Below are 23,483 nucleotides of genomic sequence, written 5' to 3'. Positions count from 1 at the left end.
TTTGGTTCAAAGTTAGCACTCTACAACTCTTCTACTCTAGCTTTGTTCAAAGCTAGCACTCTACCACTTCTGGATTTTTTTGGTAATTTACTGGAGATAAGAGTCTCATGAGCTGGGCAGGAAAGTCCATGAGACACTTATCTCCAATTAACCACCAGAAAATTGGAAGTGGTGGTGTGGCTCACACGGGAGAGCATTTGTCTTGAGCTGAAGAGCTGAGGGACAGCACCCAGGTTCAGAGTTCAAGCCCCACAACTGACCAAAAAAAAAAAAAAAAAATATGGACTTTCAAGATCCCAGCAGCCTGAGTAGCTAGGATTACAGGTGTGAGCCACCAGTGCCTGGCTATGTGTGTCTTTTAAGACTAGCTTCACATATAGTTGGCCTTTTGGACTTGGTTTATCTCCTACAAATGAATTTACTTCATTTTTTTTTATGGCTGTATGATATCTCATGTGTATATATATACCATATCTTCTTTATTCATTCATCTCTTGTTGGGCACCTTGGTTGATTTTGCAATTTGGCTATAGTGAACAGTGCTGTAGTAAAGATGGGTATGCAGGTATCTTTCTTGTACATTATTATCTATTCTATTGGATACATGCACAATGGTGCTGTGCTAGGGTCACAAGTACATCTATTGATATTTTCTGAGGCACTTCCAGACTGATTTCCACAGTGGTTACACTAATACACATTCCCACGAGAAGTTTAAGAGGGTCCCCTCCCAGCCTTGTTTGTTTTCTTTTCCTCCCTTGCTTCCTTGCTTCCTTCCTTCTTCCCTCCTTTCTCTCCTCCCTCCCTCCCTCCTCTCTTTCCTCCCTCCCTCCCTCCCCCCTTCCCTATCTCCCTCTCTCTTTCTTTTTCTTTCTTGGTTGGTTGTTGGGCATGAACTCAGGGCACTGTCTCTGAGTTTTTCTCTCAAGGCTAATGCTGTACGACTTTGAGCCACAGTGCCATTTCCAGTGGTTAAAGTCTCACAGACTTTCTGAAAGCTCGGGCTGCTTTGAACCATCATCCTCATATCTCAGCCTCCTGAGTAGCTAGGATTACAGGCATGAGCCACTGGTGCCCATCTAAGACTGATGATTTTTTAAGTGATTATTTTATATCCTGCTACATTTCTGAAGGCATTTATCAGATGTAGAAATTTTTGGTAGAGTCCATAGACTCTGTTAAGCATAGGGTCATATCATTTGCAAATAGGGATTATTTGACTTCTTCTTCCCCTATTTGAATCTGTTTAATTTTTTCCCTCCCTTATTGCTGTAAAAGAGTAGTGTTTGCATACAACCTATGTACCTTTTCCTGTATACTTTAAATCATCTTTAGATTCTTCATGTTACCTAATACAGTGTAAGCACTAGAGTTGTTGTACTGTATTATTTGGAAAATAATGGGGAGAGAAGTTCTATACATAGCACAGTTTTTCTAATATTTTGATGCATAGTTAGCTGAATCTCTGCCTACAGAAGCCCCAGATAGAGAGAGAGTACAGAAGTCATGAGATCCTATAATAAGGATGCCTATTCTAGTTTGGAGTGGGAATAAGTACTAGTTGCATACTAGCCCTTTAAGACAAGAACATGTAACAGGAGTTTGATTTGGCCAAGTACATAAATTCAGATACAGCAGAGCAGAGAGGCAAGAAAGATAATTATTTGTTGCAATTATTTACCTACTAAGCAATTACCAACTGCTGTAGCATTTTAGGAATGAACTTCTAAGGTAGTATGGTCATGCACATCTGTAATTCCAGCTCTTAGGAGGTTGAGGTACAAGTATCACAGGTTTGAGGCCAGTCTCAGAACAAATTCTAGGTTAGCCAAGACCAATAAAACAAACAAAAGAATGAAATCTACTGTTATCACTCATCATTGCCATAAGCCTTATGATTGGGACATATCTCCTTTATTGCTACGTGTACAGTCACTCTTCCTGACTGATCAGTGGTATTTTGAAATCTCTACTTGGCAGCTTGGAAGTGGCTTTTAGTCTTGTTGGGAAGTCAGGATGTATGCAGAGAGGAAAATTACCAATATAAGCTAAGTGTCAAATGAGTGGTTATTGGCATTTAGGGAAGGACACTATCCTGTCCTCATAGAACAATTATAGAAAGACAGGGAAACTAAGAAAAGCAAATAAAGCATCTGGGCATTTCCAGTCAAGGCAGAGGAGAGAGAAAAGTCTAGGAAGTAGGAATTAGAATTGCAATTGGGGAAAATTATGTTGTTGCCTTTAGGCCTAGACATAGCCTTCTACTGGCTTGTTACTTAGTAATAGGGCAAAAAAAGTTATGTCATTTAATATCAGGCTAAGGAATTGGGACTGGATCATTTGAGCAGAGATGGTATGTGTGGAGCACTGTTTTATTATATATATATATATATATATATTTCTTTTCTGCTTTTGGTACTGGGTATGGAACCCAGGGTATACTGCTTGCTAGGCAAGTGCTTGTCCACTAAACTGCATCTCAGTCTTGGGCTGCTTTAGAATCCTAGCGTGACTTTCAAAACTAGGCCCTGAGACCTGAGATTAAAGGATGAGGAATTCAGTTTTGTGGATACTTACTAGTATACCTGTGTGGCAGTGGGAAAGGCAAGCAGTAAATAGGTACCTCAGAAACCTGAAGAGTTATGTAAGGTTAGATTGAGTGTTAGACAAGTGAAAGAGAGAGAGGGTGGAGGAGCTAGACGGAGTCTGGGCCTCTCCTTCACTCCTACAGATTTTGGTAGAGGCTGTGGCTCATTGGCCAAATCTATCAGCTGCTTGTTCGTTGTTTTCCTTCCTTCCTTCCTTCCTTCCTTCCTTCCTTCCTTCCTTCCTTCCTTCCTTCCTTCCTTCCTTCCTTCCTTCCTCCCTCCCTCCCTCCCTCCCTCCCTCCCTTCCTCCCTCTCTTCCTTCCTTCCTTTTTTTTTTTTTTTTTTTTTTGAGATAAGGTCTTGTGCAACCTTGGCAAATCTTAAACTCACTATCCTCCTGCATGTACCTCCCACCATCATACCAGTTGCTTGATTAGCTATAGAACTAAGAATCCTTTTTACCTTGTTTGTTTGGCAGTACTGGAGACTGAATCTAGGGCCTTGGGCATGCTTGATAAGTGTACAGCCATCAAGCCACATTTTTAGCCCTAATTTTAAACATTTTTAACGATTCGTTGTTGTTGTTGCTGCCGCTGCCGGTCCTGGGGCTTGAACTCATGGCCTGAGTGCCTCTTTGGGTTCAAGACTAGTATTCTACCACTAGTATTCTACCCACTTCTGGCTTTTTCTGAGTAATTTATTGGCTATAAGAGTCTCATGGAGGGCTGGAAAGGTGGCTCAGTGGTGCTTGCCTTGTGTGCATGAGGCCCTGGGTTCCATTCCTCAATACCACATGAGCAGAAAAAGCCAGAAGGGACACTGTGGCTCAAGTGGTTGAGCGCTAGCCTTGAGCTGGCAAGCTGAGGTTCAGGCCCTAGGACAGGAAAAAAAAAAGAAGAAGAAAAAAGAGTTTCATGGACTTTCCTACCCAGGCTGGCTTCAAACCATGATCTTCAGATCTCAGCCGACTGTGTAGTTTAGGATTATAAGTGTGAGCCACTGGTGCCTGGCATCTTTAATTATTTTTTTAATAGAAAGAAGATGGCTAAAAACATTTTTCAAAAGACTCCATATTATATAAACTTCAAATGTCACTGTCCATAAATTTCTTTGAACATAGCCTTCTTGTTTTATGTATGTCTCCAGTTACTTTATTATTCAGTAGTAGGGTTGAGTAGCTGAGACAGACCATGAAATCAAAAGAATACTGTTTCTCCTTGACCACACCCATTATTTTCCATTTTCGTCTTTGAAACTGAATGGCTCTGAACTACCAACCTTATGCTTTTCTCTCCATCCAGGTGGTTTTGTGTGCTGGGAACCAAATTCAGTTATTGTATACCAAGTAGTCATTCTACCACTGAGCTAAAGCCCTTACATATACAATATTGCCTTTTCTCTTTTTTCTGTTACTCCCTAGACTTCCAGGACATTTCTCCCTTAAAATCTGCTCCAGATCTAGCACCAACAGGATGGTGTAGGTCTGTAACCTAGGCTAGTTGGAAGTGGAGATAAGATTACAGTCTAAGGCAACCCCCCCCCCCCCGCCCCAGAAACTGCCCTATCTGGAAAACAAAACAAAACACTAAACCAAAAAGGGCTGGAGGCATGTACTAGAGTACTTGCCTAACACATGAAGGTTGAGTTTATAACTCAATATAGCCAAAATCAAAAAAAAAAAAAAAATTAGTCTTATGAAGAGCACCACAAATCCCCTTGTGCGTTTGCCTACCATCTGGACTCTTTCCACTTCCTTTTTTATTTATTCACTTCCATCCTGACCCCTGCCCCAGTCATTTGTTCATGAGTCTTGCTGAGTCACTAGTGAATTCCTAGGTGTGATCCACGTGTTTCCCCAGTCCTTGGCTTCCTTATTTTCTCTGCCATTTGACATTTTGATCATTTCCTTTTCATCGACACCCTGTTTGTTTTGGCTTCTATGACATTCTTTGCCTCTATGCTTCCTTCTCCCACTTACTCACCAAAGGCTTCTCTTCTTTCACTAGTAGGTTGAATTTTAGTAGCTTTGGGGGCTGCCTTTTGTCTTCTTATGAGAGCTATTACTTCATTGGATATTGGGTATACTTGATTGGTATATATGTCAATTACTATATTAAATGCTTTACATAAATTAGTCTTAATAATATTCTTTGCAACAACTAAAAGAAGGTAGATTTTTGGCCCCTCTATAAATAAGGAAATTGAGGCTTAGTAAGTTTCATTTTTGTAACTGGCAGAGTTGGGCCTTATACCTGAACCTGATACTTAGTATTGTGTTACGAGTAAAGTCAGCTGTTGACTGTGTCCCAAAGGCTTCTGCCATTAGAATCTTCATCGTCGTCTTCTTCATCATCTTCTCCTCCTCCTCCTCTTCCTCCTCCTCTTCCTCTTCCTTTTCCTCTTCCTCTTCTTCCTCTTCCTCTTCTTTTTTTTTTGTGCCTGTTCTGGGCTTGAACTCAAGGGCTGGACACTGTCCCTGAGCTTCTTTTGCTCAAGGCACTCTACCACTTGAGCCACAGTGTCACTTCCAGCTTTTTCTGTGTATGTGGTACTGAGGAATTGAATCCAGGGCTTCATGAATGCTAGGCAAGCACTCTACTGCAGAGCCACATTCCCAGCACCCTATAGAGTCTTCTTTTGCAGCCTGTATGTTCATGTGTATATTAGACATTTCTTCCTGGGCCCATCCAGCCCATAGTGGTAGCCTCACAATTTATGTTGGCCTGCAGGCCATAATTTTGAGAGTTGATCTTAGCTTCTCCACTTTGCCGCTCTCAGTCCTCAGCACCCCGTTGTCCCTATGGCAGCTGGTCACTTTATTCTTAATTTCCATGGCATTCATGTCATGATGTTCACTATCACCTCCTTCCTTCCTTCCTTCCTTCCTTCCTTCCTTCCTTCCTTCCTTCCTTCCTTCCTTCCTTCCTTCCTTCCTCTCTCTCTCTCTCTCTCTCTTTCTTTCTCTCTCTCTCTCTCTCTTTCTTTCTTTCTTTCTTTTTCTTTCTTTCTTTCTCCCCCACTCTCTTTTTGGCGGTCATGGGGCTTGAATGCTGGGCCTGGAAGCTGTCCCTGAGCTCTTCAGCTGAGCTCTGCCACTTAAGCCACAACACCACTTCGGTTTTCTGGTGGTTAATTGGCGATCAGAGTCTCACAGATCTTCCTGCCCAGGCTGGCTTTGAACCATGATCTTCAGATCTCAGCCTCTTAAGTAGCTAGGGTTATAGGCGTGACGCCCAGCTATCACAATACTCCATTTGAGCTGACCTCAAACTCTCCATCCTCCTCTCTGTTTCCCAAGTGCCAGGATTACAGGCATTTGCCATCATGTCCAGCTTTTTGTTTTTCTTACTCCATCCAATCTCTCACATAATGCCATTTTTTGTGGATAACGATACCTACATGCGCAGTTGTCCTCATGCTTATTCCCTCTTTCAGGGCCTTTCTCTACTGGATTATCTGAAAAATACCTTGTTAGCTCATCTAAAAACAAAAGAGTTAAAAAATATTCGAGTCAGAGCCAGGCACTGGTGGCTCAGGCCTTTCCTAGCTACTCAGGAGGCTGAGATCCGAGGATCGCGGTTCAAAGCCAGCCAGGGCGAGAAACTGTGAGACTCTTATCTCCAATAAACCTCTCAGAAAACTGGAAGTAGCCTTGTGGCTCAAGAGGTAGTGTGGTAGCCTTGAGCTGAAGATCTGAGGGACAGCACCCAGGCTTAGTTCAAGTCCCACACCCAACCCCCCTCCACCCCCAACAAATTTGAGTCAGAAACATCTTTTGTCTCTGGGTTTTCATTGATTCCATTTTAGGAGGGGTTAGAAGATCATTGAAGAACACTTATGAACTTAAATCTAACTGTACAAAAAAACCTTCACGGTGATGTTTATAATACCCATATAAAGTAGTTTGATCAAATTTGCCCCATCTAGATAACTTTTAGCCTCTCTACTCCCTTCTCCCTTCTTTGTTTTTTTTTTTTTTTTTTTTTGGGGTCCAGTCATGGGGCCTGAACTCTGGGCCTGGGCACTGTCCCTCAGCTCTTCAGCTCAAGGCTAGCGCTCTACCACCTGAGCCACAGCGCCACTTCTGGCTTTTTTCTTTTTGCTTATGTGGTGCTGAGGAATTGAATCCAGGGCCTCACGCATGCAAGGCAAGCGCTCTACCACTGAGTCCCCCTTCTCCCTTCTTTTAAATAGTTGTTGGTGGGTTTTATTGTGCCATTTTCATTACATATATTACTTTTAGAATATTCACATATCTGCCCTGCCTATTAACCACCCTTCATTCCCCTTTTACAGTCACATCATTAAAGTTCCTTTTATATTCCCAAAGTACTGTGGATGTGTGTGTTTGTAGGCTCAGAGATTTTTGTCTTTTCTCCATGATACTGAATTTGTTGCCTAGGGCATAGTAGTTCAGTAGCTGTTAAGTGAATAGCATTAGTGTACTATAGTACATAAAGCTGGAGACACGGATTGCTGCCTTGGAGAAAGATTAGGACTTGTACATACCAGTGGGGAGTGGTGGCACAGACCCAATACTTAGGAAGAAGACTGAGGCAGGAGGATTGAGTCCTTGAGCTATGTTAGGGAGACAACCACCACCACCCCTTTTTGTTGTTGTTGTTGGTTGTAAGGCTTAAACTTAGGGCTTGGGCTCTTTTGCTCAAGGCAGGGTTCTACTATATTGAGCCATAGTGCCACTTCTGGTTTTCTGGTGGTTAATTGGAGATAATAGTCTTACGGACTTTCCTTCCCAGGCTAGCTTTGAACCTGATCCTCAGACCTCAGCCTCCTGAGTAGCTAGGATTAAAGGTGTGAGCCACTGGTGCTGGGCGGGAAGACTATTTTTTAAAAATTACTTTAAAAAAGCCCCAAGATTTGTGCATACAAAGATGTTGTTTAAAGCTAGACAATAATACTAGCATGTGTGTGTGTGCGTGTGTGTATGGGTCCTATCTATCTATCTATCTATCTATCTATCTATCTATCTATCTATCTATCTATCTATCTATCTATCTATCTATGGTCAAGTAATTTACAGTACTTTTACAAGTATTTTCTCATTTTGTCTGCTTAAAACCACTGTGAGATAGGCAGGAAAGGTATTTATACTTGCATTTGAGAAATAAAGAACCTGGAGCTCAGAAAATTCAAATGCCTTGTTCAAGAGGCAAATTTTAGACACCTCTATTCAGAGGTTAGGAGAGAAGAGAGCAGCCTCAGAAGAGACAGTCCTGTGGCACTGCTGTGTTGAGAAGTATGAATTTTCAGGACAAAGCACTGGTATATCAGTGGATATATTTGCAGATAATCAAGGACATTATGGGTGGGTGAAAGAGGCTGAGTACCAGGCAGTTCAAAAGAATAGTTTCACACAGTGCAGCCAGCTTGCCTAGGAGCACATGGACATTGAGGGAAATGGAGGCTTGCATGTAGACCTGCCATTTCCTTCCATGTCAAGAAGTTCGTAGTGAGCCAGGTTCCTGTAGCTCACAAGTATAATTCTAACTATTCAGGAGGCTGAGACCTAGAGGATTGAGTTTCAAAGACTTTATCTTTAACTAACCAGCAAAAACCCAGGCTGAAGGAGTGGCTCAAGTGGTAGAGCAACAGCTGAGTGAAAGCAGGAGGCCTTGAGTTCAAGCCTCTATACTGAGAGCATCAGGCTGATGATCTGAAAAATGCTACACACCTTCAGATATTCCAAGAATTCATGATGCATTTTCATTTCTTTTGAGGATTTGAAAATAAGTAGTGGCAACTATTCAGAGAAATCCTGAATACTGTCTGTTGATTAGTTATATCAATTTCAGGATGCTTTAGACTCAGTATTACATTGGTCAGCAAATATCTTTAACATTGGTCAATTCTAATCAAGTTGGAGTGCCAGAGGGAAAAAAAATTTAAATCACACCTTAAGACAATGTGAAGATTTCATATGAAAACACATAATTATATGTCAAAGGATAGATGGACAGCAGTGTGTAAAACCACTGTCACTTCAAATACTCACTATGCATTGTCTGTGTGTGCTTTGAACAACAAGAAGGTTTCTCCCATGCCCTTGGAGGTGGTTTTCTGTGTTTATGATGGAAGCCCATTTGTATTTTCTCCAACATTTCCTGGCAGCTGAATTCAGAAGGAGGTAAGTGTGGGCAGTCATTTTGCCCCATTGATGAGGTATCTTCTGTCTGCCAGGTGAAGCGGTACCAGTGCACCTTCGAGGGCTGCCCCCGTACCTACAGCACAGCAGGTAACCTGCGCACCCACCAGAAGACTCACCGAGGAGAATACACCTTTGTCTGTAATCAAGAAGGCTGTGGCAAGGCCTTCCTCACCTCCTACAGCCTCAGGATCCACGTGCGAGTGCACACGAAGGAGAAGCCATTTGAGTGCGATGTGCAGGGCTGTGAAAAGGCATTCAACACACTGTACAGGTCGGCCTCTCCTCCATGGCTTCACCAGCTTCTGACCCTGCTCTAACCTGTGGCTGCCAGCTGTTTCCTTCAGCAGGAGAGATAATTCACCGTTGTGCTTCTCTATTGGACATCTAGTAGTGGAAATGCTTTAGGCTGAGTAGTGATAGTTCATCTCTGTTTAGATTTTAGAGCTCATGGAGTGACATTCTGGCCTTGGAATTTTAGCTAGTGTAGAGGAATTGATCCCCTTGGAACAGGATCTTCATTCTAAAGCTTCTGTAATTTTTTTTTCCTCCTTACCCTGAAGATAATTTCTTTCTGTCCTGAGAAATGGGAAGTTGTGAATGGATGACTATTTCTCCTTCCTCTGTTTGTATCAGGAGACTTATACTAGTCTCCAATATTAGCTAGAGAAAACAGTAATAACAGTAGCTAATACTTTGAAAGCACACAGAATGCTGGGCTCAAGTCTTAAGTGGTTAGGTAAGTAGAAGCACTTCTGTAGCAGACTTAATCCAGTAAGATGTAGGGTGGAGGTTTGAAGCCCAGCCAGTGAGTTTTCACTATTGCACTGTTTATTTCTCTCAACCTCTTTTTAGTGGATACTAATATACCCTAGGTATGAGATTCATAAGTACTTGATCCTGCAGTACATTAGGCTACACAGGAGGTTCTGTAGTACGTTATACCATAGGGCATTTCTCTGGGATGTTTTGCAGGTTGAAAGCACATCAAAGGCTTCACACAGGGAAAACGTTTAACTGTGAATCTCAAGGCTGCAGCAAATACTTCACCACACTCAGTGATCTGAGGAAGCACGTTCGAACCCACACAGGAGAAAAGCCATTTCGGTAGGTCTTACTGTTCTCTTGTCAATGAACAGGTATCAGCAGGGTGTCTTAGTAACTCTGAGAAGTTTGCAAGTAGAAAAGGAGAGCTCCCTATACTTGTTCATTCTCTGGCAGTGTTGGCTTGCCTCAGGACAGCGGGAGCCAACTGCTGCACATTAGAGGATTATGGATGGTTCCAGGAGCACCCACTCTGTGGATGGCACCTTCCTGCCTCATCCTTCCCCTGTATTTTCAGAAAGTATTTGTTGACTCTCATGTGGGATAGGTACTTTTATGAGTGTCAGGGAAATATGAAGAAGAAAGCTCTCCTTTGAACCACAAGTTAGTACATAGTGTCTGAGACTGTGAGGTGCCCACAGTGGCTTGAATATTGACTGCCAATGGTTACTCTTTTTTTTTTTTTTTTCAATGGTTACTCTTATCTCCAGTTAAACACCAGAAAGCTGAAAGTAGAGTTTTGGCCCAAGTGGTAGAGTGATAGCTTTGAGCAACTAAAAAACCTGAGCCCTGAGTTTAAGCCCCAGGAGCAGCACATACACACAAAATTGTCTCCAGAGACAGGTCTTAGACACCAATTAAATGGAATTGAATTCTTAAATTTTTGAATTCTTAAATTTTGCATTTTTGAGTCATGATCCTTTTAAAGGCAAGAATGGTTAGTTTTAGTTTGTTACAGCTGCTGCTGTGAGGCTTAGTGTATTTTCCCTCTGTAAACTGCTGAGGGGATTCTAATTTTGTATTTGCCAGGCTGGCAACTCAATCACTTAAATCATTTCTCCACCTAGCATATATTTGTTTATTGGTTTATGTGCTGGTCCTGAGGCTTGAACTCTGTGCCTTGGTACATTCCCTGATCTGTTTTTGCTCAAGGCTAGCGCTCTACCACTTGAGCCACCGCTCCATTTCTGGCTTTTTATTAGTTAATTGTAGATAAGAGTCTTACAGACTTAACTTTGAAGCCCTGGCTGGTTTCGAACCACAATCCTCAGTACTCAGCCTCTTGAGTAGCTAGGATTACAGGCATGAGCCACTGGTGCCTGGCCATCCTAGTTTTTCCTGAAGATAAAACCTAGAGAAATTTTTTACCTGAGCTTGCCTAAAACCACAATTCTCTCTCTAGATATCAGCCTTCTGAGTAGGATTACAGATGTGAGCCATGAGCACCTTGCTTGGACTCTCATTTCTACTTAGGCATATGCATTTATTTTTTAAATGATTAAAACTGCTATTTTTCTTAAATATTAGATAGGACTTTAGATATAGTGATTATTATAGATCATTTAAAATTAGAAAGTTTTAGAATTTTCTATTTAAAGAAATATTTTGATTTATAAGAAAATACATTTGCTCATATATGTAATTATTGGATGTTTACCATGTAGAGAATTCAATTACATGTGAAGGGCTACATGAATCCTGCCTTCAGTGACATCACAGTTTTTTTTTTTTTTTTGTCGGTCGTGGGGCTTGAACTCTGGGCCTGGGCGCTGTCCCTCAGCTCTTCAGCTCAAGGCGAGCGCTCTACCACTTGAGCTACAGCGCCACTTCCGGTTTTCTGGTGGTTTATTGGAGATAGGAGTCTCGCGGTCTTTCCTGCCCGGGCTGGCTTTGAACCACGATCCTCAGATCTCAGCCTCCTGAGTAGCTAGGATTACAGGCGTGAGCCACCAGCGCCCGGCTTGTGACATCACAGTTTAACAGAACAGATGGGAAATGTACACAGAAAGAAATAAGAAGTAAGAGATGCCTGAAAGAAGCATGTAGATAAATGCCTTAGTAGTTCTAAAGAGGGAAAGATTACTTCTAGCCTTGGTTATCAAGAAAGTAAAGGAGAGGACCCAGCATGGGGGTGAGTGCCTATAATCCTAGCTATAGGAAGTTTAGATTGGAAGGATGGTGGTTGACAGTCAGTATAGCAAAAAGTTAGCAAGATTCCATTTCAACAAGCCAACCAAGTATGGTGATCCAAGTCTGTAACTGCAGCCTTGTGGGAGATGTAAATAGGGAGGATCTTGCCATTCAAGGTCAGCCAGAGCAAAAAGCAGGAAACCCTATCAGAAAAATAACTGAAAAGGCAAACAGCTTAAGGTATGGCTCAAATTTTTATTTATTTATTTATTTATTTTTGTCAGTTGTGGGGACTGAACTGTGGGCCTGGGCACTGTCCCTCAGCTCTTCAGCTCAAGGCTAGTGCTCTACTACTTGAGCCACAGTGCCACTTCCAGCTTTTTCTGCTTATGTGGGGGAATCAAACCCAGGGCCTCATGCATGCAAGCAAGCACTTTACCACTGAGCCACCTTCCCAGCCTCTTGTTTTGTTTTGTTTTTATCAGTCTTGGGGCTTGAACTCTGGGCCTGGGTGCTGTCCCCAGACCCAGAGTTCAAGTCCCACAACTGACCAAACAAAAAGTCTCACAGACTTTTCTGCCCGGGCTGGCTTTGAACCCTGATCCTCAGATCTCAGCCTCCTTAGTAGCTAGGATTACAAGCATGAGCCACTGGCTCCTGGCTTATAAATTTGATCATTTTCTTTCTTCCTTCCTTCTTTGTAACATCCACCAAGACTCTGTCTTTGTATTTGTCTCTTTCCCTACCCCTATCCCTTCCTCCCTTCCTTTCTTCCTACCTTCCTGTCTGTCTTGCTTTCTTTTTGGTTTTCTTTGGTCGGTTGTGGGGCTTGAACTCTGGGCTTGGGCGCTGTCCCTGCACTCTTCAGCTCAAGGTGAGCGCTCTACCACTTGAGCCACAGTGACACTTCGATTTTCTAGTGGTTTATTGGAGATAAGAGTCTCACAGACTTTCCTGCCCTGCCTGGGCTGGCTTTGAACTGTGATCCTCAGATCTCAGCCTCCTGAGTAGCTAGGATTATAAGCATAAGCCACCAGCGACCAGCTCTTTCAATTGTTGGTCATGGGGCTTGAACTCTGGGCCTGGGCGCTCAAATTTGGTACATGCCTAGCAAGCCTGAGTTCAAACTTTAATACTCTAAAGAAAAGCAGAATTTCCTTTTGGGGGATTTAATTTTTTGATATTAGGCCCTTGTCTGATGCATAGCTAGTAAAGCTCTTCTCCCATTCTGTGGGTTATTTTTCTTGCTAGTTATGTCCTTTGCCAAGCAGAAATTCTTCAGTTGATGCACTCCTATTTATCCAGTCTTTCTTTGATTTGTTGTAATTCTGGATCTTAATTTAGGAAGTTTCAACTCATGACTAGGAGTCCTAGTGTTTCCCCTATTCTTTCCTATAATATTTTCAGGGTATCTAGCCTTACATTGAGGTCTTTGATCCATTTGGAATTGATTCAGATACAGGGTGATATATAAGGATCTAGCTTTAGATTTCTGCATGTGTATAGCCAGTGTCGCACCATTTGTTGAAGAGGCTATCTTTCTTTCATCCAATGTTTTTGGCTTCCTTATGGAATATTAGGTGGTTATAGGTTTGTGGGTCATTTCTGGATCTTCTATTCCATTGCTGCTCAGGTCTGTTCTTGTGCCAATACCAAGCTGTTTTTATTACTATGGCTTTGTAATAGAGTTTTAAGTTTGGTATTGATGTTTCTCCAGCACTGTTCTTCCTGCTAAGGATTGTTTTTGCTATATAGAGTCTTCTATTATTCCATATGAATTTTTGAATTGCTTCCTCTATATCATTGAAGGATGTTGTTGGGATTTTGATGAGTATTGTATTGAATTTGTAGATAGCTTTGGGCAGTATTGCCATTTTCACAAATCCTCAAAATTAATAAAGGGCTAAAAATTTAAGAGAGACTTCTCAGAAAAAGAAGCAAGGTTGAAAAGTAGACACATGAAAAAAATGTTCATCATCTTTGGCCATAAAAGAAAGCAAATCAAAACAACATTGAGATTCTACAGTTAGAATGACTATTATCAAGAAAACTAACAATAACAGATGCTGGCAGGGATGTGACCAAAAGAGAACACTCCTACACTGTTGGTGGGAATGTAAACTTGTTCAACCATTCTGGAAAGCAGTATGGAGATTCCTCAAAAGACTAACCATAGAGCATTCCTATGACCTAGCAATTCCCCTCCTGGGCATTTATCCAATTAACCCCAAACCAGGCCACACTAAAGCTATGAGCACAATCATGCTCATTGCAGCATTGTTTATAATAGCCAAGATATAGAATCAACCCAAATGTCCCTCAGTGGATGAATGGATCAAGAAAAGGTCATGTATATACGCAATAGAATTCTATGTTTCCATCAAAAAGAATAGTATTGTCCTATTTGTAAGAACATGGAGAGTCTTAGAAAAAAATTATATTAAGTGAAGTAAGACAAACCCAAAGAAGCATAGGTTGCATGGTTTCTCGTTTCTAGTAATTAGAATGTATCTATAAATCTACAAGTAAACACAATGGATGATAAAAGACAAAAAATTATAATTGGGCATGAAAAATCAAACAGGACTCTAAACATTCACACAGTGAGACCAAAGGGAGCATATTCTTAGGGGAGGATCACAAAGAATCAATAGCTATGTGCCTATGATCCTATAAAATGATATTTATCAAAATGAACTCCAAGAAATGGAAACAAGGGTTTTTTGGTTAGTTTACTTTTTGTGTATGTTTGTTTTTGTTTTTGTTTTCCCTTTGTCTCTGTTTTTGACTTCTGTACTTTTTGTTTTGTATATAAGTTTATCTGTTTTGGGGTGGGTAAGAGGGAATACAGAAATGGTTGGACAGGGTGAGCTAATGAAGCAGTAATATTCATTAGAGACTATGTTGAAAATGAACTATACAACTTGTGGGTGAAGGGGATTGGGAAGGGAAAAACTGGGAGAAAAAGAGGAAGAGGTAACACTGTTCAAAAAGAAAAGTACTCATTAACCTGACTAATGTAACTGTAACCCCTCTGTACATCACTAGTCATTGGCTACTTTGTTACATGGCTGTGTATTGGGTACAGTATGTTTTCATGTTGTATGTCAAGCTCCCTGTATACTTCAAAACTGCTCCTGTCTCAGGCATGTGCCACCATCACCCAGTTCTCCTTATTTGCTATATGTCACTCTCAGGAGATTTTTCATATGAATTTTCACTGTCTATAATAGAGTTCTGTTTAAGTGAAGATAAAAAGGATTTTTTTATTAGAGGTCTCAACATGTACTTTACCTATAGGATAAGAAATACTTACCTTAGTTTCTTAGCCCAGATAAGCCACCTTTCTTTTTCAAGGCCTACTTGTTATCTCCTAGTATTTGGAACATTTGCTCTAGCTTGCATTTACAAATGTTAAGGTTGAAGGTCTCTTGGCTAACAAGTCCTGTTTCTCTTTGCATATACACTTTAGATGTGATCACGATGGCTGTGGAAAAGCATTTGCAGCAAGCCACCATCTTAAAACTCATGTCCGTACACACACTGGTGAGTCTCTCATTTTGACCTTTATCCAGCCTATTATTGACTGTTTCCCTAGCACTAGGGAGAGAGTGAGCCTTCACCTCATCAGTTTAGCCTTCACCTAAATTTCTTTCTGAGGTGAAAGGATCCGAAGATGGGACTCAGGAAATAAATCGTAAGAAACAAGTGTTTTACTTTGTATTAAGTTTTAGAACTGTGATAATTAAAGTGTAGTTTATCCAACTTGTTCACTTTTTTTTTTTTTTCCTTTTGGTTGGTCCTGGGGCTTGAAATGAGGGCTGGGCACTGTCCCTGAACTTTTTCCCTGAAGGCTCGTGCTCTCCTTGTTGAGCCACATTGAGCCACGGCTCCACTTCCACTTTTCTGGTGGTTAATTGGAGATAAGAGTTTCCTGGGCCCTGGTTTCAGTGGCTCACGCCTGTAATCCTAGCTACTCAGGAGGCTGAGATCTGAGGATTGCAGTTCAAAGCCAGTCCAGGCAGGAACATCCATGAGACATGAGACTCTTTATCTAGCCAATTAACCACCAGAAAACTGGAAGTGGTGCTGTGGCACAAGTGGTAGAGTGCTAGCCTTGAGCTAGCACAGGGACAGCGCCCAGACCCAGAGTTTAAGACCCACAACTGGCCAAAAAAAAAGAAGTCTCATGGACTTTCCTGCCCAGGGTGGCTTCCAACCACCTTCCTCGATCTCAGCCTCATGAGTAGCTAGGATTATAGGTGTAAGCCACTGGCGCCCAGCTTATCCCATCATTTAATAACTTTCTCCAGTCCTCATGACATTATTTACTTCCCTCTCTTACAGAAATGTAGATTTCTCAATCCACTAACATGACTTTATCATTCTTGCAGGTGAAAGACCCTTCTTCTGTCCCAGTAACGGCTGTGAGAGAACATTCAGCACTCAATACAGTCTCAAGAGTCACATGAAAGGTCATGATAACAAAGGACATTCTTACAATGCACTTCCACAACAAAATGGATCAGAGGTGTGCAATGTTCTCATCTCTTGTTTTGATCTGGCTACCACAGAACAGCAGTTGTTTGTGTCTTACAAAAAAAAGTTAAAATATCTTCTGTCTGTTAGCAAGAGGAAAGAAATCTGGGTCAAAATCTGAGTCTTTGTAATTGGGTAGCAGAAACCAAGAAGGTTACCATACTCCCTGTACTGTAGGCTCTGCCTTAGTTCTTCTCTCTTACTTTCATCAGATGTGGTGGAAGAAGGTGCTCTTGAACTCAGAGGCCTTAGAATGGCTCTCATTTTCCCATTCCTGCCTATAAAGTAATAGCCACTGGGCCACAAAGCCCCTGTGTAGTTTTGGGCAGTTTGTTTGTTCTGCCATATTTTCTGCTCCCCTGCAGCTCTGTTCCAGAGAGAACCCAGGAGAGATAAATTTGCTGTTATCACTTGAACATGGTATTAAGCAGTGGCTTATGTCTTTTATGCTTGGAAAGGGAAAACAGTAAGCTTACCTTATTTGCAGGTTTATCATACACAGTTTGACCAAACATGGTAATAATAATAATAATACACTTTTTATAACTTTTTTGGGGGGGGTCCGGTCATGGGGCCTGAACTCTGGGCCTGGGCGTTGTCCCTCAGCTCTTCAGCTCAAGGCTAGCGCTCAACCACTTGAGCCACAGTACCACTTCTGGCTTTTTCTGCTTATGTGGTGCTGAGGAATCGAACCCAGGGCCTCATGTATGCAAGGCAAGCGCTCTACCACTGAGCCACCTTCCCAGCACACTTTTTAAAATCAAAAGAAATTTCAAAAACAAGCTGGCCGCCAGTGGCTTACTCCTATAATCCCAGCTACTCAGGAGGCTGAAATCTGAAAACCATGGTTCAAAGCTAGCCCAGGCAGGAAAGTCTGTGGGACTCTAATTAACCACTAGAAAACCAGAAGTGGTACTGTGGCTCCAACTGATAGAGTGCTAGCCTTGAGTTTAGGGAAAGTACCCAGGCTCTGAATTCAAGCCCCAACACCAACAAAAAAATAAATTAATTTCAAAACCAAAGGTTTTTTTTTTTTTTTTTTTTTTTGGGTCCGGTCGTGGGGCCTGAACTCTGGGCCTGGGCGCTGTCCCTCAGCTCTTCAGCTCAAGGCTAGCGCTCTACCACTTGAGCCACAGCGCCACTTCCGGCTTTTTTCTTTTTGCTTATGTGGTGCTGAGGAATCGAACCCAGGGCCTCAGGCATGCAAGGCAAGCGTTCTACCACTGAGCCACCTTCCCAGCCCAAAACCAAAGTTTTAAAAATTACCATATGTGTGTTATGAAGCTCAGTTGATGCAGAGCAACTCTCCTGTGTTAGCATCAGTTGTGTTTATATCATGTATGGTCAGCTGTTTCCCTACCTCAGTCTTGCGAAAATCTGCCTCCCCAAAAGAAGTGGTGCCCCCAAAGCAAGGTAAAAAGTTTGTGTGCTTAATTTAAAGTGAAGCTTGGAGATTTGTTGAAAGGCAGCAGGTTTTTAGCAGAGGTTAGGTGGCATTGTGGGAAACATGAATCAAGCACCTGCAGAACAGCATTGAACTCTGTATCCTGCACATGTGGAGCTTTCTTAAAGTCGGTCTCCTTGGAACTGTTTACCTGTAAATACCCAAGGACTGTGGTACCTTATATTTATTTACTTTTGTGGAGGTGTAGTCTTCAAGAACTATTTTTTTTTTAAGTTTATGTTTATTTGGTACTGGAGTTTGAACTCAGGACATTGCTCTTGCTTGACAGGCATTCTGCCTTTTGAATCACATATATTTCTTTGTGTTATATTTCGGATAGAGTCTCATATTTATGCCCAGGCCAGGCTAGATTACAAGTCCGCTACATATGCTTTCTCTGTCATTGAGGTGATAGACATGAGGTACCATGCCCAGCTTTTGTTGGCTGAATGAGGTCTCTTGAACTTTTGCCCATGGAGGCCTGGAACCACAGTCCTGCTCTGCCTCCTGAGTAGATAGGATTGTAAACCTGAGCTATTATGTCTATCCAGAGTTCTTTTATTATCTTACTATTTTATTTATAAAGAAACTACTCTTTGTTTTTGTGTTTGTGTGTGTGGTACCAGAAATTGAACCCAAGGCCTTGTTCATGCTAAGCAAGTTCTCTATCCTTGGATAAAGAAATGGAAGCTTCCAAGTGTGGTAGCTCACACCTCTAATGCTAATTAATAAGGAGGTAGATGATTGAAGGATCATATACTAGACTAATCTGGGAAAAAGTTCAAGAGATACCGTCTCAACCAATAAAAAGCTTGGCATGGTGGCTTTCAGTCATTCCAGCTATGCAGGAAGCATGCATAGAAGGCTTAGGATCCAGTCTGGCCCTAGCATAAACGAGAGGCCCTATTTAAAAAAGAAAGAAATACAAAAGGGGTATGGGTGTGGCTCAAGTGGTAGAATGGATGCCTAGCAAGTGTGAACTCCTGAGTTGAAGCCCCAGTACCACCTCTCAAGAAAACAAGAAATGGAAGGCACCGGTGGCTCACATCTAAACAACTCCTCAAAAGGCTGAGGTCTAAGGATCACAGTTCAAAGCCAGCCTGGGAAGAAAAGTCCATGAGACTCTTATTTCCAATAAATTACTAAGAAAAAGCCGAAAGTGACACTGTGGCTCAAGTTGTAGAGTGCTAGCCTTGAGCACAAAGAGGCTCAGGGACAATGTCCAGACCCTGTGTTCAAGCCCTAGGACCAGGGGCTGGGAAGGTGGCTCAGTGGTAGAATTCTTGCCTTGCATGCATGAGGCCCTGGGTTCAATTCCTCAGCACCACATAAGCAGAAAAAGCCAGAAGTGGCGCTGTGACTGAAGTGGTAGAGCGCTAGCCTTGAGCTGAAGAACTGAGGGACAGTGTCCACAACTGGTCACCTGACATTTCAACCTTAAGGACATTGTAATCAAGTATTTTATTATATAATATGATTCTATAAAAGCCTAGGTTTTGCTACTTAAGATTTTTTTTCTCTTTCTCAGGATACAAATCACTCACTTTATTTGAATGAGTTGGGTCTTCTGTCCACAGATTCTGAATTACAAGAAAATTCCAGTACAGTAAGTATATTAGAAGTGAAGGTGCTAAAAAATAGATTCAAGATTGAGCATTCCTTTTGGTGGGAAAATTGAGGTAGTCTTGCCTGAAGTGTCAGATTTGTCACTCTGTATTCAGTCACTGATCATTTAGGATTTCTTTTCCTCTTCCTAGTAAGAGTTCTTTTGGGAGGGGTTATTCATTGTTGCCTAACACTTATTTATTTATTTTATGCCAGAGCTGGGATTTGAACTCCGGGCCTGATTTCTGTCCCTTCTTTTTCACTCAAGGCTGGCACACTATAACTCCAGCTACCTCTAGCCCTTTTCTTTTTTTGCATTGGTCTCATTTTATACCCTTGCTGGCCCCAGGTTTTGATCCTCTTACTTGTGTTTCAGATTTTTTTTTTAAATGGCCACATATTTAAGTCAATTGATAAATTTGTATGAGATAATTATTTGATGGGTATCTGAGCTTCCAAATATATAGAATGAGCTTTTGTTGATTCAGGCCTTTTGTGAAAGGATCGGTAGGTGTTGTTAGGGAGTGGCCATGCTGTCTTTCAGTTGCTGAGCTCTGAGATCATCCTGGGCCCAGACAACTCCCCGTGTTCTTGCTGCTCTTTGCTCTTTGCTCCACAACCCAGAGGCTTAGAGGCTCAGCCTGTTCTGTCTCTAGAGCCATTCCCACTCATTCTGCCCCTAGCGATTTTGTCCAGAAGCCTGGCAGTGGTTTACCGCTTGCCTATTTATTTTATTTTATTAAAAAAACTTTTCAGGGGCTGGGAAGGTGGCTCAGTGGTAGAGCGCTTGCCTTGCATGCCAGAGGCCCTGTTCAATTCCTCAGCACCACATAAGAAAAAAGCCGGAAGTGGCGCTGTGGCTCAAGTGGTAGAGCGCTAGCCTTGAGCTGAAGAGCTGAGGGACAGCGCCCAGGCCCAGAGTTCAGGCCCCACGACCGGACCAAAAAAAAAAAAAAAAGGTTATTAAAAAAAAACAAAAAAAACTTTTCATCCAGGTGTGGTAGTGCATACCTGTGACTGAAACACTCAGGAGGCTGAGGCAAGAGAGTAAGTTCCAGGCCAGACTGGGCTACCATAGTGTGACCTTGTCTCAAAAAACACAACACACCTATCATCTCAGTTGCCCAAGAGGTAAAGGCAGGAGGATCGAGATTTTTGGAGCCAAAATTAGTGAGAGCCTCTCACAAAAACAAAATTGAGCTAGGTGAAATGGCTCAGGACTATAATTCTAGTTATATTTGGAAGGTGAAAACAGGAGATTGTGGTTTGAAACTAGCCTAGGCAAAAAGAGGTTCCATTTCAACCAGTGGCTGGGTGAGGTGGTATGCATCCAGTGACATAAGAGGATTGCAATGTAGACTGGCCTGGGCATAAAATAAGATCCTACCTCAAAAATAATGCAGAACTGGAGGCATGGCTCAAATGGTAGAGCACCAGCCCTGATGGAAAAAAAGCCAAATGATATGCAAGGCCCTGAATTCAAGCCCTGTTTACCACCACACACATACAAAACAAAAACATACCCAATGAAAAAAGGAGCTAGAAGTATGGCTCAAGTGGGTAAGAGTGTAAGCTCTGAGTTATTCCCAGTACTGCGAACAAAAGGGTTGGGAGCGTGATACAAGTGATAGGCATTTGCCTAATATATGCGCAAGTCCCTTAATTTGCCCCCTAGTACCACACACACATACACAAACCTTTTTTATTACAGTACAGTGTGCATGCAGAACGGAGCATGGGTCTTAAATGCACAGTTGATAAGTCATCATAATTCACCATAATGTAAATAACATGTAACTGTGTTTTTGTTCAAATAAAACTTTATTTACAAAATTTTACTTTTTATTTTTATTTTATTTTATTTATAAACTTTATTAAAAAATTTTATTTGCTCAACCTGCAAGGCAACTCCTGAGCAACTAATTCCTCAGTAGCCAGATTTTTAGTATATCTAAGCTTTGGGGAAATAGATGTCACTTTGAAATATATGAAGGCAGAAACAGGAAGTGTATTCAGAAGTTCATTCTAGTTCTCCAGTAATGAAGAACTTTCTCAGAATGGTGGTCTCACATCTTTTATCTTTCTCCATCAGACCCAGGACCAGGACCTCAGCACAATTTCACCAGCAATCATCTTTGAATCAATGTTTCAGAATTCAGATGATACAGCAATTCAGGAAGATCCTCTGCAGACAGGTTTGTTACAAACTGTCTTCTTGCTTCCTGTCCAGCCCTGGGCAGGGAGTTCACATTTATGAATACACTGAATGACTGACACAGTGAGATATTTCAATTAGCTTAAAGGAAGAGCTTCCATGGAAGGTGAGAAAAGTACAGACCTTTCCATTCAGTTCCTTAGCTCCTGAAGCAGAGGGTCTGTTTTTCCAGAATCTCATTGGCTTTCAAAAATGGAAAGAGCTGTGAACATTTCATTCTGATAGGATACACTGTTCAGAAGTGGGTGCCACACAAACCAGGCTTCAGATGTTTGTCTCTCCTGCATTTGAGTGGAAATCTGTCAGTAAAGCTTTACAGTAGTCAGTTATTCACCAGTCACGCCAAAGAAAGGATGCCTCATCTCTTTTTAGGAAAACTGTAGGACACATTGTTTTTATGGCTTGGTCTTTGGCAAGCCATGGTACATAGGAACACTGTTGATCATGAAGCCTGCTACTTTGACCAGAGGTGTCACTAAATGAAACCAGAAAGCCAGCCTGCTAGCAGAGAAGGAAACAGCTTGTAACGAGTTCAGCTCTTTTGTTCAGCCCATAACTGTTTTTGTGGGTCCTATGAGGCTTGGGATATGTATATATGTTTCTATTTCTTTTTCTCGCCAGCTGCCTTGATTGAAAGTTTTAATGGTGATGCAGAGTCAGTCAGTGATGTTCCGCCACCCGCAGGAAATTCAGCATCTTTATCTCTCCCGCTTCTACTGCAGCCTGGCATCTCCAAGCCACCTCAGCCTCATCTACCAGCCTCAGCTCCATCTGCTCCTCCGCCTGCTCCCTCCCTAGGACCCGGTTCTCAGAAAGCTGCATTTGGCAACCCCCCTGCTCTCTTACAACCTCCAGAAGTGCCTGTTTCCCACAGCACACAGTTTGCTGCTAATCATCAGGAGTTTCTTCCGCACCCCCAGGCCCCCCAGCCCATCGTACCAGGACTTTCTGTTGTTGCTGGGGCTTCTGCATCAGCAGCAGTGGCATCAGCTGTGGCAACACCAGCCCCCCCACAAAGTACTACTGAGCCCCTGCCAGCCATGGTCCAGACTCTGCCCCTGGGTGCCAACTCTGTCTTAACTAATAATACCACCATAACCATCGCCCCGAATTCCAGCGCGGCCATTCTGCAGCCCAGCCTAGTCATGAGAGAGCAGAATTTACAATGGATATTAAATGGTGCAACTAGTTCACCACAAAACCAAGAACAAATTGTAAGTATTACTGTATGCATACCCAGTGGGGAGAGGGGTACTTACAGACAGGTGACATGTCCTTTATTGGAAATGGGAGAATGGCTAGCTTATTTACCCAGAAACATGTAATTTTCCCATGGAGTCATTTTTGCTATAATTAAGTGATTTAAAAAAAAATCAAGGGGGGCCGGGAAGGTGGCTCAGTGGTAGAGTGCTTGCCTTGCATGCATGAGGCCCTGGGTTCAATTCCTCAGCACCACATAAGCAGAAAAAGCCGGAAGTGGCGCTGTGACTCAAAGTGGTAGAGCACTAGCCTTGAGCTGAAGATCTGAGGGACAGTGTCCAGGCCCAGAGTTCAGGCCCCATGACCAGCAAAAATAAACAAACAAACAAACAAAAAATCAAGCAAAACTATAATCCTCTGATAAGGAGACAGGAAAACACCTTTACTTTTTTACCTAGCAGTAGAGGCACTTGACAGCCTATTCTTATCTGTGGGGTTATCACATCACCTAGTACAGGGAAGCCGTCAAAGCTTCAGAGGTCCATCCAAGATACTTCAAAACAGCGTTCACCCCCGTATCAGAGTCAGCCTACATGAGGGACTGATGAGACCCGTTGAGACAGAATCAGACAGTAGTGGCCAAGTCAGAGAAGTACTCTGCTTCTGGAACCCACCATAGAATCTTCTTCTTTTTTTAATCTCCATGTATTGGGGATGTAATACCACTGAGCCACGCCTCTGCTCCCCTAGAATTATTTTCTAAGGATGATTCTA

General features: G+C 42.2%; 1 protein-coding gene across 2 annotated transcripts in view; it reads left to right on the top strand.

The window, feature by feature from the left end:
- Window positions 1–23,483, top strand: part of Mtf1 (metal regulatory transcription factor 1) — a 53,110-nt gene that overhangs the window by 18,449 nt on the left and 11,178 nt on the right. For both annotated transcript variants that reach the window (XM_070008719.1, XM_070008720.1), the window contains exons 3-9: window positions 8,787–9,025; window positions 9,727–9,858; window positions 15,179–15,252; window positions 16,101–16,237; window positions 19,218–19,295; window positions 21,387–21,489; window positions 22,131–22,723. In XM_070008719.1, the coding sequence (XP_069864820.1) occupies window positions 8,787–9,025; window positions 9,727–9,858; window positions 15,179–15,252; window positions 16,101–16,237; window positions 19,218–19,295; window positions 21,387–21,489; window positions 22,131–22,723 (1,356 nt within the window). The remainder of the gene's footprint in view (window positions 1–8,786; window positions 9,026–9,726; window positions 9,859–15,178; window positions 15,253–16,100; window positions 16,238–19,217; window positions 19,296–21,386; window positions 21,490–22,130; window positions 22,724–23,483) is intronic.

This window comes from Dipodomys merriami, unplaced genomic scaffold, assembly GCF_024711535.1.
Source record: "Dipodomys merriami isolate MVZ:Mamm:240054 unplaced genomic scaffold, mDipMer1.0.p SCAF_71, whole genome shotgun sequence".
Taxonomy (NCBI): domain Eukaryota; kingdom Metazoa; phylum Chordata; class Mammalia; order Rodentia; family Heteromyidae; genus Dipodomys; species Dipodomys merriami.
Note: the sequence above shows the minus strand (reverse complement) of the source record. Positions and strands in the feature narration are given on the sequence as shown.